The sequence below is a fragment of the Misgurnus anguillicaudatus genome, chromosome 13 (assembly GCF_027580225.2).
Source record: "Misgurnus anguillicaudatus chromosome 13, ASM2758022v2, whole genome shotgun sequence".
Lineage (NCBI taxonomy): Eukaryota > Metazoa > Chordata > Actinopteri > Cypriniformes > Cobitidae > Misgurnus > Misgurnus anguillicaudatus.
Genome location: NC_073349.2, coordinates 9064420 through 9078714, shown reverse-complemented (window position 1 = coordinate 9078714; position 14295 = coordinate 9064420). Strand labels below are relative to the sequence as shown.

Below are 14295 nucleotides of genomic sequence, written 5' to 3'. Positions count from 1 at the left end.
CCACTGGTATATGCAATGCGTTAGCTGAGCATTTATCTCTGGTTGCGTACTTGCGTAACTGACATTTGTTAGCAAACAACAATCACAAAAAAATGTTATGCAGTTGGATAAGCTCTTAACTTAGTTTAAACCTGGCAATGTCCATGAGACGCATGCCTTTTCCTCTACGGCAATATTCCTTTAAATAATATCTTTTTAAAAGATCAAGTAAATGCAACTCTTTTAGTGCATCGGGCATCCTTTAGACTCAAGCCACAGAAGAATTTGCCATTTAATGCATGACACTTCAGTTCTGGTGCGGGACAAGTAAAATGGGATTTGCTACAGTATTCCATGTCAATGTATTTCATGCGCAACATTCCTTAAGGTAGACTGGCTACTAGCACCTTTTGCCTAAAACCACAACCACATACCAACCCTAGTTTCCTTAAAGGGATAGTTCAGTCAAAATTATACTCGCCCTCAAGCCATCCTCGGGGTAAATTATTATCTTCATTCAGACGAACACAATCAGAATTACGCCCGAAAATGTCCTGGCTGTTCCAAGCTTTATGCACTGAAAAAAAAATTAATTCAATGTACCGGTACTCAATCTCTCGTGAACGTGCATCGGCTGTTACCAGAAGCTAATTATTTTAGTAGTTACAGCATTTAGGCTTCAAATCAGAAGCACCACCCACCACCACTCTGAAAAAATGATTCATTCAATGTACTCATTTTTTTAAGGTAAGTGATTGCAATCAATTTATTTAACCTACATTTAAAAAAAGTTTTGTATTTAATTTTATTTTACAAATTTTTTTGTTTAAATGTAGCTTAACTTCTTCCACCCTGAAGCTATTTTGGGGATTTTCGCCAGGATTTGGCCTACCCAATTTCAAAAGCTTCCCATACCCACATGCAGAGGTTTACATACAAATGTTTGGTATCATTTTACAGGAAACCCTTTGAAATTACATAAAACACTGTTGAAAGTGCTAAACATGGTTGTATTTTATGTCAGTCCTCTAATAAACACAAAAATAAATAGGCGCTTTTTGAGTTTTTTTTTTTAAGTTTTTATTTAAAAGTGTATAACTCTGGCCCTGAGTGCCTCAGCTCCCTGCAGACAGTTTTGTTTGATTCCAGCAATTGCCAGCTTACAGAGGAAAAAAGATTTTTTTCTCTATCATAATATATGCAAAAGTTATTTTACTCCAACTGATGGGAGGAATAATACCCTTTTTGTATACAATTTCTGCCTAAAAACATTTGAAGTGCTCCCATAACCACATACAGTGGAATAAATGCAATTGCTTTATATCATTTTAAAGAAAACCCTTTGAAGTTACATAAAAAACTGCTGTTTGTGACAAATAGTGTTATTTATGTTGTTTTTCATATGAGGAAACACCAAATTTTCTTTTTATATGTTGTAAATACTGCCTCTGATAGTGTATAACTCTGGTTCTGGGTGCTCTAACAGACTGCAGACAGTTCTGGTTGTTGCCAGCAGCAGACAGTAAACACCCAAAAAAAGAATGAACTCTTTAGCATGTCACATTCAAAAGTTATTCTCATTTTACTGAAGTGTGCGAAAATACATTTTTCATATAAATATTAATTTTTTGTTTTGGACATATAATAAATAACAAGGGATTATTCATGCACACAACCTAAGAAAATGCTGTGAATGGACTCATTTTTTAGAGTAGGACCTAAGAGAAAAGATGGTGTATCATTTGTGGCTATATGTGCTATCTGAGGCAGTCCACACTCAGTTTTCCCATATGTTTACAAAAGAAGATTTTTTACCTTATTATTCATTCAACTATTGTTGGATATGTGTTGATAATAGAACAAAAATAACACTGCAGCCTTATTCCTGAGAATGAGAGCTTTCATTTGATATAAGACTTGCCCATGTTTGTCATACTTGAAAAATATGAAATATGTGAATATTAAATCATATAAAAAATTATGGGGGGGGGGTGATAGTGTAAATTAAGTGTAAATAACTTTCTTACAGTAAAAGATTTCTCAAAGTGATGCATATCTGGAGAAAGTAGAGAGTCTAAGCTTTCAAACAGTATCTCATATGTGTTACTGGGGTCCATGATGGACCATTAAAGATTAAAAGAATATTTTATTTGAGTCAAAATACGAAATTTTGTACCCGGGACTGGGTCCTCAGGGTTTAAGAGGTTAAATAAATTGTTTGCAACCACTTACCTTAAAAAAATTTGTAAAATGGATCATTTTTTCAGAGTGGCAGCAAATGGCGCCCCCGATCCGAAGCCCCAACACTGCAAATACAAAAACAACCAGCTTCCGGTACACTGAAAAAAAAACGATTCATTCAATTTATTAATTTTTTTTAAGGTAAATGGTTGCAACCAACTTGTTTTAACCTACATTTAAACAAAGTTTTGTATTTGATTTTATTTTACAAATTTTTTTTGTTTAAATGTAGCTTAAATAAACTGCCTGCAACCACTTACCTCAAAACAACTAGTAAAATGGATCATTTTTTCAGAGTGGTAGTAAATGGTGCTTCTGATTTGAAGCCTTAATACTATAACTACTAAAATAACTAGCTTCCGGTACACTGAAAAAAATGATTCATTCAATTTACTAAACTTTCTCAAGGTAAGTGGTTGCAATCAACCCATTTAAGCTACATTCAAACAAAAAAGATTAGTAAAGTCAAATAAAATAAAACTTTTGTTTAAATGTAGCTTAAACAAATTGATTGCAACCACCCACCCCAAAAATGTGAGTAAATTGAATGAATAATTCTTTTCAGTGTAACGGCCAACGCACGTTCACGAGAGACTGCGCTTCCGGCGTATGACATAAGAAGTAGCATCTCGTCTCTCTCGTCTCATATGTACGAAGCCCCTAAGGGGAAATCGCGTACGCACGTGAAACTATCGTGTTTAGTTTCATGTGCACACGTGAAACCCCCGCGCGCGCGCACGCGAAACCTTCACGTGAGCACGCAAAAGTTTCACGTGAGCACGCAAAAGTTTCACGTGAGCACATGAAACTATATGTTCGGTACATACGCTACTTCCTACGCTGAAAACACACTCTCCCGCGAACGTGCGCCTGTCGTTACCGGAAGCTAGTTTTTTAAGTTTGTAAAGTTTTTTAAAAATTTAAATGTTTTTTTTTACAAAATCACATCAACTGCCTCCTTTTATTAACCCCTTGGAGTCATGTGGATTACTTCTGTGTAAGATGGATGGATGTTTTTGGGATTCGAATCAGAAGCACCATTTACTACTATTATACAGCTTGGAACAGCAAGGACATTTTCCAACACAACTCCGATTGTGTTCCTCTGACAAAAGACAATCAAATACATCAAATACAGAATGGCTTGAGGGTGACTAAATCATCGTGCATTTTCATTTATGGCTGAACTATCCCTTTAAGCAACATAAAAATGTTATTAAGATCGCATTTACAAATATTGGTATAAAATAAATGCATGTATGCAACCTTGAGCTTATTCTTCTTTCTCATTAGATAAATATACTTTTAATAATTTATGCTTTATATTTTTCCATCTAATAATTTTATGGCAATTTTCATGATTTCAAGTACTTCAGAATTGTTAGGGTTTTGGAATAGATAAATTATTTCTGTTGCAAATTATAGTGTTTTCTTTATAATATTTTATACAAACTGAGGAATAATAAAAAGATACACTGCTTCCATCAGTCACCTTTGAGGTGACCATTATGGCTTAAAGGTCATTTTGATTTCACGTTTGAAATAGGTTTGCTTTCTTAATTGAGCAATAGAGGACAAACTTCCCTTGCACATATCACCATTTGTAAGCCCTGTGTTTGGATCACATAGCAGACGGTTCTGAGTTATGATCAGTTTCGTGAACTCTCATGTGGGGGAAACTGATCTCAAACAGAGCCCAGAGCCAAGACTTGTTATAAGGTCGGGAGAATGGAAGCCTAACAGTGCCTGCAAAGTGCAAGATAAGGAGGGAGGGGGAAGGAGGGGTTAAAGTGCAAGATACGCTTTTACTCAAACAGGCCTTAATCAGAAAGTTGGGATTCAGTATGTGCAGGTTCATTCATTCCTTCTTTATCAGACGCTCTCTGATCCTCAATCACGGCTCTGATGGAAACGTTCAATTAAAGCCTGCAGTGACCAATCTGATTGTGCTCTTCAAATGCTTTACATTACATACATGACCTCCACCCTGGCAAAACTCTCTCACAATTGCATACAGTCATCGAGGTCTCAAGTGCATTCGACACACATTGCTTGTATTCCACTGAGCAGCCTAGACCTATTAACAATTTAAAGGTTTCAAAATGAAAAATCTTATAAGATCACAAAATAAGAAATTCAGAATATAGTTTACACTGCTCTTTTACATCCAGTGAAAGTGAATGGAGACGTGTGCTGTTGCACTACAAAAAAGTAGTAAATAATAAGATCTGATTACACTTTGCCTTTAAATTTTGGATTTTTAAAAACTTTTAGAAATTACTTTTATTGTGCCATTTTGTCATCTTTAGAGCATCATCACAATTCACTTTCATAGTAAATAATTTTCATTTTAGGTTAAACTATTCCTTTAACCAAAAAAAGCTAGTTGAATCGTTCTGTAGAGCATACTAAATTTAGCTGAAGTGGGCACTGATGACATCACAGATGTCAAAGGGCATTCCTGTGCTTTGGAGGAGTTTCATTTCCTACCAACACATCATAATTCAGTTACTGTTTAAGGCAAGATCTGCCGCCACAAACGTTGTTGCTATGTAATAAATCTCTTAAAACTTCTGCGTTGTGTATTCCTTCACCCCTGTTTAAAAGACAGACATTGTGGCCGACATCCAAACTTTGTGTTTTGGATGCTGGTGTCCACACTAGGCTTTCCCAACTAACTAGTTTAACCAACAAGCTTCCCCTTAATCATAAAAATGCTAGTTGAATAACATTTGTTGTTGGCTTGTCCACCAGTTTGACTAGAATCAAACGAGCACTAACAAACAGCATTAACGTGGAAATTCACGCTGGTCTAGCCTGGTCTTTTCAACAGGGACCGCAACCCCTTCATTGTACTTTCTAACAAAAAATCGGACAAAATGAAGTACTACCCAATTTCCAAGCAGTTAAAGGTTTTCACAATGATCTCCAACCAACTGTGGCAAACTACAACTACTGCAAACAGCCCTGCAAACGCTATGCAAGAAAGAGGTTACACAAGGCTACGTGCTCAGACCTCTCACGATTTCGAGCAAGAAACAGGACAAAACTACAAAAGCAACACTATTGCACAGTAGCACACTGTTACAACAGCCGTCAACCCCAATCCAACCGTTCATTCAGCTGCCACTTACAAGAGAAACCCAAATACATCCGAGGAAAAGCAAATCAAACCGTGACCACTAAAGACCGAACTAGTTTTGACCCACCTTGTTTAAAAACTATGGACGAAAATGAATTGCTTTGAATATAGTCATATATAGATATAGATATATATATACACAGCAGAGTATACGTGTGATAAAACATTAGCAGTAAATTAGCTCACCATGCTAATCGAATGAGTTTGAACTTCTTGAAAGAAATCGCATTAAACACATCATTAACACCGGATATGTTGACGGAGCTACTCCAAAAATCCTGTAATGTGTTCCTAAAAAGCTTCTATAAAGGCCTAGATGTATATACTGTATGCTGTATATCAACCGGGAACCCCTCTTTACCCTGTTGAGTAAACAGCTTATTAAAATTAACTCTAAAAATGGAATGAAAAACAACAGGAGTAATATATACCAGTATACATAAACACACACACAAAATGTATATACTCGCTTAAAAAAACAAAACACAAAGATCAGTGTGAAATCAAAACATTTTCTGCTGTTTATCATAACCCCCCATTTTGCTGTTTCTTATTTCTTTGTTCTTTCTGTGTTCTCCTTCATTCCTTAACTGGTGTAGTTCAAAAGCTTCCCATCTGGTGCTAAAGTAGTGAACGCTGTTTTACTCAGCGGTCTGTACTTTTTTAGGTTTGCCCCGTTTCTTTATGGGGGGCTGTGCGTCTCTGGGTTGGGCAGGACTCCCACTTTCTGTTGGGATGGGAGATACAATCGGAGTGTTGGTGATTGGCGCAGGATTTGGGGTTTCTAAGGATGTAGTTACGGTCTGGGGTGGAATTGGAGGTGAAGCTGGAGTGAAGCTCTGAGTCTCTGCTGGGATGGAGGTCATCTCTGGTGGGTGGTCTTTGGGCTTTCGCCCCCTTTTCTTTCCAGGCAATCCGTCTCCCTGTAAGCCATTGCTATCTGGCTCTTTTCTTTTGTTGTTAGTCATATCGTTCGTGGACGCCCGAAACCAGTTCTGTACAGAAATAAAAGGCAGAATTAATGGGAAAGAAAACTGAAAATTCTCTCATAATTTACTCATCCTCATTGTGTTAAAAACCTGTATTTTTGTAGGCCAACCCGGAAGTTAGCAGGACACTGGTTCCCTCGCTATAAAGCCCATTCCTTTTTCTCATTGTTTTATAAATTATTGCAAAAATAAGCTCTGTGTTTAAAAAAGTTGATGACACTTTCAAGATAATCTTCACAGATTAACACAAATCTTATAAATTTAAAAGTCTATATGTTTATTAGAAATAAAAAAAATTAACATTAGGCTACAAGTGAAGTACACAATGGCCACTCGACTTCAGCTTCATCTCCACAAGGCTTCTGACAATTCTTTCAAGCTTTATTCAAACATTTTAAAAAATGTCCCTGTTAAGGAAATACTCTGTGGATGAATCGTTATTGGGTCCATGTTGCCTTGTTTTAAAATCTTTATGCGTGATGATGACGTTTAAAGTCCCAGACAAAGTCTTTTGTCCCATGTCCCAAGACACATAAAAGCTTTAAAAGTGGTGTGTTTTATGTTGTATAATAAAATGTGGAAATATGTTGAGCTTGTGTTAACCCAAGAACTTATTAAGGCGTTTAACCCAAAAACACATTGACTTTTGGATGATAAAACCGGAATTGTGAAAAAAACTCACTTCCAGGTTTTGCCTACAAAGATACGTCATTCCTGCGGCACTCTATTGACTCCTATATTGCTCAAAATATCTTCCTTTCTTTGTAAAGAAATTACTACAGGTTTGTAACAACATGAGGGTGAGTAAATGAAGATAGAATTTTCATGTTTGGGTGAACCATCCCTTTAAGTTACATTTACATATTTGGCAGGCGCTTTTATCCAAAGCATCTTACATTGCATTTAAAGGTGCCAGAGAATGCATTGAAATAATCTGTTAAATTGTTCTCTGATATCTACATATAAGCTATGTGACTTTATTAAGTGCACAAATGATTCAGAGACATGTCAATTTACAACCCTAGGATGAGGGTTTTCCTTAGAATGAAATGGACTGTTATTACCTTGTTTGGAAGGGTCATGAAAAATAATACTGAGCTCTGCTCTGATTGGCTGTTTCCCAGTGCGGCTCATATCAGTAGCTCACATTAGTAAACAGACCTTATGTTTGATTCTGTATCAGACGAAGATACAGATTTTGAGGAACAACCAATTGTTCGGAGATTGGAAATGGATGTTTCTGACGGGTACGTTTATTTGTGTTTTGTATGGACCTGCAAAACGTAACTGTAACGTCAATAGTAGAACCTCTACTAAACGTTAGCATATAGCGTTAACTAGCATATAACGCTAAACTAGCATATAACGCTAAACTTTGTTTTGAGCATTGTAACAGCATTGTAATTAATTTCATGTGTAATTTAATGTTGGGGCGTACATCTCGACTGTAATGTCACAGTCGATGTTATGTTGAGATTGGTCTGTCTTCCGGCAATCTTTGGCATGCACAAGGTTTACATAAGAAGAAGGAAACAATAGTGTTTAAAGCACTATTCGGACAGGATTAGTTTTCCAAATGACGTTTGAGTTTCAAGGTGTCCCCCAGGACGTCTGTGATTTTATGTACCGATTCGGACGGGATTAAAATGATGCAGGCTATTCCAGAGATGGGAGTGTCTGTTTCATGCATTTGGGCGTTGCCGTAGCACGTGCTCTGGATACGCGTGATTGTAATGTTTAATATTTCGCTTTAAATGTAAAATTATGACAGAACATGTAATTTATTAATTTAATTTTAACAAATCAAAATAAAATATACAAATCCTACTAAAGTAACGTTAGCCTACATGTTTATATAACTGTCTGCTTATAATAAACACAAAGAAATGAAGAAATAATGATTAATAAAAATTTATTATCTTTATTAATTAACATTACGATTCCAGAGCTAAACAACTTTGAACAGAGTTTCTTATAATGTTAATGATATTACAGTGTTTAGTCTTAACAGTGTTTGATATTCAGCTCGTCTTGATTTAATTACTTTATTTTGCCGAATGCGAAAAAACATTCATATCTGAATGAATGGGACTCAGGAAATACAATATACACGCATTAGTAAGACCTTACAGCAGATCACGTTGGCCAAAACACGACAAGAACCGCGTTTTCAAAAGATATTGCGGGCAAACACAGACATTTGCATTCGGACGGGATTAAATTTCTCAGAGGACCTCTGAGTTCGGCGAAAAACAGTAGGTAAATTGCTCGAATTCTTACGGAGGTCGTCAGAGAAAAACACAGACATGGCCGATTCGGACGGGATTAAAAACACAGAGGACCTCTGAGAAGCACGATTTTCTCAGAGGTCCCCCTGTAATACTAATCCCGTCCGAATAGGGCTTAAGGCTTATAATATGTCATAACCATGTACAGAACTCGTATTATTCATTTATGCCTAGGTAGATACAGGTTAACATTTTATGGCACCTTTAAGGTCAATTTTAGTTATTCATGGGATTCAAGCAATGATCCTGGCATTGCTAGCGACACACAATACCAGTTGAGTTGACACTTTTTTTAAGAGAACTATGTGTATTGCAATAATCAGACTTGCATTAGGGGTCAGTATTTTGTTAGGACAACAAAAATGTCATCTATAGCCACATATACGTAGACTGTTGATATAGTTGATACTGAATAGTCAAATGGGTTGTATTTTGCATTGAAGCAACAGTTCACTTTCAACTTATTTGGGTATGCAAACTTGTATATAAGAAATCGCTTGTGATGTTTCATATTTGTAAGTTGCACTAGATAAAAGTAAATGATATTGTTTTGGATTAAATAAATAAACAAGTAAATAAATGTAAATGTAACATACTTTGCAAAACATATAAATGGAGTTTATGAAAGAGTTTGATTTACCTGAGAATGTGTCTTGCTGATATGGTATTTTACGCCACTTTCTGAGCTAAACTCCTTTTGACAGAGCAAACACGTGTACTTTCCTACGTCGCCCCCTCCCTGTGTGGAGCAGAATTACAACATGGAGGTAGATGAAGAATTATCAACAGAATCATAATGTTTAAAGGGGTCATAGAGTAAAAATATGACTTTTTCCATATTTAAGTGCTATAATTGGGTCCCCAGTACCTCAATCAACTTAGAAAAGTGAAAAAGATCAACCCAGTAACTTTGCTTTGGTAAACCAAGCATGTTAAAAATTATGTAATTTAGATTTCGCCTCTTTTGTGACATAGGTAGTGAGTCTTATTACAATAATACTGCCCCTTAATCTGCACTATCCAGTAGGGCTGGGCAAAAAAAACGATTTTTCGATTAATCGTTTTTTTTTTTTTAAACGTGGTCAATTCAGAATAGATTCTCAAAGAGCAGAATCGATTTTTTTTTTCATATTTTTTTCTGCAAACATTGAATGTAAGATTAACGTTAATCAAATTACTAGTTTTCTTCACTAGATGTCACCCTCTTTTTTTGCCTTGCGCGATGTTACCAAGGAGCGAGAGGTGAGCCGGTCATTCTTTCATTCAGTGCTTAAAATGGCGGTTTTAGGTGTGTCATCAACGTGGATGCCACATTCACATAAAAAGTAAGAGGTATGGAAGCATTTTAGATTTCGCAAGCAAGACGACAACGATAGTGTTGTGGCTTTTAATTTATTTTTATTAATTGCCCACTTGTAAACTTATGTTCACTGTTATTTTTTATTAATATAGTATTTGTATTAAAACCGACCCGAGAACCGGAATCGAAAGTTGAATCGAGAATCGAAATTGAATCGATTTGATAGCTTGTGAATCGAAATTGAATCAATCTGGAACATCTGAATCGATACCCAGCCCTACTATCCAGCCACGATACTGCAATTTATTGCAGAGAGAAAGGGAGAGAAAAAAACTGACAGCACAATTGAGTTTTCAACAAACCACCATCATGGCAATCAGTGTTTGCATTTCATCAGCTCATTTGCATTTAAAAACACACACCCAAAAATGGCATATTTTGCTCACACCTACAATTTTAACATGCTAAAATCTGTAAGGTATTTTGAGCTAAAACTTCACACACGCACTCTGTGAACACTACAGACTTATTTTATATCTTTCAAAAATTGCATAATATGACCCCTTTAACACCGAAAGCACTGTTTACATTAGCAAGTGTATTTAAAGAAATAGTTGACTTTAAAATTAAATTTAGCCCATATACTCACTTTTCTTGAACCATCCTAAGTTTATATGACTGTCTTCTTTCAGCCAAACACAGTCAGAGTTACATTAAATAATATCTTGCCTCTTTGAGGTCTGGTCAGAGGTCAGCCTTTCTGACCTTGATGGCTTGAGGGTGAGTAAAATATGGGCTAATTTTCATTTTCGGGAAACTACTCCTTTAAGGTGTATTTAGATACTTAAAAAACCTTAAAAATTATATAAAATGATATAGGCTGCAACACTTATAGTGCTCCATGTGACAGATTCGAATGGAATTTGATGAATAAACGTGTGACAGGCATAAAAACATACCACACAGGAAAATTTAGTAAAATAATCTAATAATTCTAATTTCTAATACAGTTTTTTTATCAATAGATCATAATATTGAATGATTATAAGTTTAGAATATTAATATAAACAATATATAAACTGTATCCAAAACAAATAGCAGCATTCCTCAGAATTTTTTTCGCTAAGCTTGATGCAATGCATTATGGGATTACTGCACTTTCAGAAATATTTTGGCCAAAACAATTTTCTGAGGAGGCATCGTAATTCATTCAGTTGTCTTGCTATTTGAGCAGTCTTCATTTCAGGTGCAAGCCTATGAGCCTTAAAATACTGCATGTAGGCAGCTCACTAGATTTCAAAAGTATGCAGAGTAGGATCTATACCTTGTTGCAGTTTGCCAAATGCGCTTTAAGACCAGATACACTTGAATAGATAGCCTCACAGTTCTGTTATGGAGTGAAAGAGACATAACAGAAGACATGTATTAAACAAAAAAACTTCTTTATTAGAAACATTTATTTGTATATCTAATGACCTTTATAATCATTCAGATGTGTTTATGCTGTATTCAGGTTGTGCCATTTTAGCACTAGTAGCTTACATCATTGGGACAGCAGATAAACCCTTTATCCTTCACTTCATTCTTCCAGCTCTCCACAGTTTGGGGGTTGAAGCTGGGGAGGCCTGGTCGTGTGTAGTTAAGCTAAAAAAACATAAAATAAAATATAACCAGGAACTAGATCTAGATTTTGCCCATGCAAAACCTGACCCAGGTGTTGTAGTGCGTTAATAGGGCATTTATAGGAGTTTGTTTATTAAAGTCTAATACCTAAAAGACTAAAGTACCCACATTTTAGTCTCTACATACAACTCGATACTCTCTTTCAGTGTCTACATGAAAGTAAATGAGAATTTTTCATATAGCTTGTAACAGTACTGTGTATGTGTTTAGTAAAGTTTGTTTTATAAAAGCAGACTATCAGAAGCAAAAATAAAATGGGGACGCACCCTTTTAATATCCGGTACGAGGTCGTCCTTGATGCGCCGTTTGGTTCCCCAATCTTTGGCCAACTCATCCTCTGCGATCTCCTGCAAGTGAAACACGGCCACCTGAGCTGAGCGCCGTCGCACCCTGCCGCTTGGCGTCCTGTCTAAATCCAGCAGCTCCTCCATCTCAATTTTCTCTTCTTTCCTCTCTTCCATCTTCTCCACTTGCTCCTCCTCTCGCTCCATCACGATTTCTCCCCTCGATTCATCTTCCTCCTGCAACTCCTCTTCCTCTTTGCACTCATCAGCAGTGAGCTACACAGAGAAAAACAGTTCAAAAATCAGCCGATGACTTATATTACATGCTAAGAGAAACATTGGATTGCAATTTCCTTGACAAATGTCCTTTTAGTAGACCGTGCCAGAGTAGATGGAGTATTTATTGTACATACTCTATTGTACTTCTTCCATCCCTCGCATCCTCATTTCTATTCATGTCAAATAAAAACTGCCATTTTAAATATATATATATATATATATATATATATATATATATATATATATATATATATATATATATATATATATATATATATATATATATATATATATATATATATATACAGGGCTCAAAATTAACTTTTTTATTTGGTAGCACTGGTGCTCCCAACTTTAAAGAGTTAGGAGCACCAGCAAAAATTTAGGCGCATCCATCAAAACATTTAAAAGCACCACAACTACAATGTAAATGTTAATAGATTTATTTTATTAAAAACAAAACACCACCACCGGGCTTTACACGTCCTATGGCCAGCATTTAAAAGTTGGTCTTCTATTTTATTTTATTTTATTTTTTGCTGCATAAATTCCTAAATTAATACACAAATGCTGTTGAAATAGTATTGCAGCAATAATAATTTAACAATTACAGGTAACATGATTAAGATTACATAGAAAATCTAGCAAACACGTAAAACATTGATTAATTGTGACATTACAAAAGTGACCCTAATATAGAAGGCTAATATATATTGGTATTGATAACTGCATTACCAGGATGCTTTTACTACTAAATAGGCAATTTTTTAAAAAATACAACAAAAACATACCATCAGCTTGTCGTATTCCACAGCAACATGGACCACAAGGATGTTTGTCAAATGTCCATTCACCAGCGCATGCACACATACACCATCAAACACACTTTGACAGACAGCTCGGTGTCTCCATCAATAATAAACACATTTGTCATGACAGGTCTTGTGTTTTTGGCACTTTCGCCATATTTAAGCAAGGTACGTCTGGCGCTTAAAATGTTTTGATTCCGCCATTAACGCCGTTTTACAGGATTTACAGTAAACACAGTAAGTTACATTTACATAGCGGAGACACTCGAAATCTTTAAGCCACTCTCTCTGAAAGGTTTAACGTCAACTCGTATTTTCCGGTGGTGGCGTTACATTTGAATCCGGATCGTCGTCAAAAAATACAGTAATAACCTTGGCTGTAATCGGCTCGCTCTCGTCATGCTCGCGACGCGTTCGTCTTTTCACATTTCCGCGCTCCACGGCAACAAGGAATGACTGACGCTCATATTAGCCAATCTGCGGTCTTCATTAAACGCAAGAACTTAAATGGTGAAATTTGATTGGTTATGTATCGTTGGAGAGAACACTGAACCTGGGACAGCGCCAGCACGCAGGATCACAATCAACTCGCGTCACAACAAAATGGGCAGTCGCACAAATGCTACCAAATATATTTTAAGGTCGCACAGATTAAATTTCGGTCGCATATGCGACCAAAATGGTCGCAATTTCGAGCCCTGTATATATAAACATCTATTTTATGCTGGTCTGGGTAATGAATGACCAATGAAACCAGACTGGTCGACACTGGTGTGATCTAGGTGTGTGATCTCACCGTCTCTGTGGGTTGGGCGGTTACGGGGTGTTCAGAACGCTGGTGGTAGTCACGGCCAGCTTTGGAGCGATAGGCCTTACCACAGTGTTGGCACATGAAAACAGGCCTCTCAGATTCAGGCAAATCCCTGCCGCAGCGTTTCTGATGATACTGATAACCCATCAGACTGGAGAAATAAGCCGAACAGCCCTGTTTGAGACAAAGCAAATACACTTCATTCATTCAGTCACTGACCTGTCTAGTGGTTTTTATGTTTACAGTGTTTGCACATGGTTCTTGTTAAGCAGGCTGTTATTACTGTACATCAGGTAAGGTAGTGTAATGTAACACTTTAGGTGCTTAAGCTACTAATGGCATTAAAAAGTTGCTGCTTATTTAAAGATTATCTATCATTAAAAAGGAATCCAAACAACTCTGGTGGCCTAATATGTATTTTGAGCTTATTTAGAGATCAGTAAGATGATTTTAAATGTAAACAACACTACAAAAGGGGGTCACACACTGG

The 14295-nt window shown here is 36.4% G+C and overlaps 1 protein-coding gene across 1 annotated transcript in view; it reads right to left on the bottom strand.

The window, feature by feature from the left end:
• Positions 1–2725: 2725 nt before the first annotated feature.
• The window catches only part of znf512b (zinc finger protein 512B), an 89850-nt gene continuing 78280 nt past the window's right edge, over positions 2726–14295 (bottom strand). The window contains exons 12-17 of the mRNA XM_073874969.1: positions 13791–13979; positions 11889–12182; positions 11482–11583; positions 11264–11326; positions 9280–9378; positions 2726–6357 (exon numbers count right to left, since the gene is read on the bottom strand). Of these exons, the coding sequence (XP_073731070.1) occupies positions 6004–6357; positions 9280–9378; positions 11264–11326; positions 11482–11583; positions 11889–12182; positions 13791–13979 (1101 nt within the window). The 3' untranslated portion in view covers positions 2726–6003. The remainder of the gene's footprint in view (positions 6358–9279; positions 9379–11263; positions 11327–11481; positions 11584–11888; positions 12183–13790; positions 13980–14295) is intronic.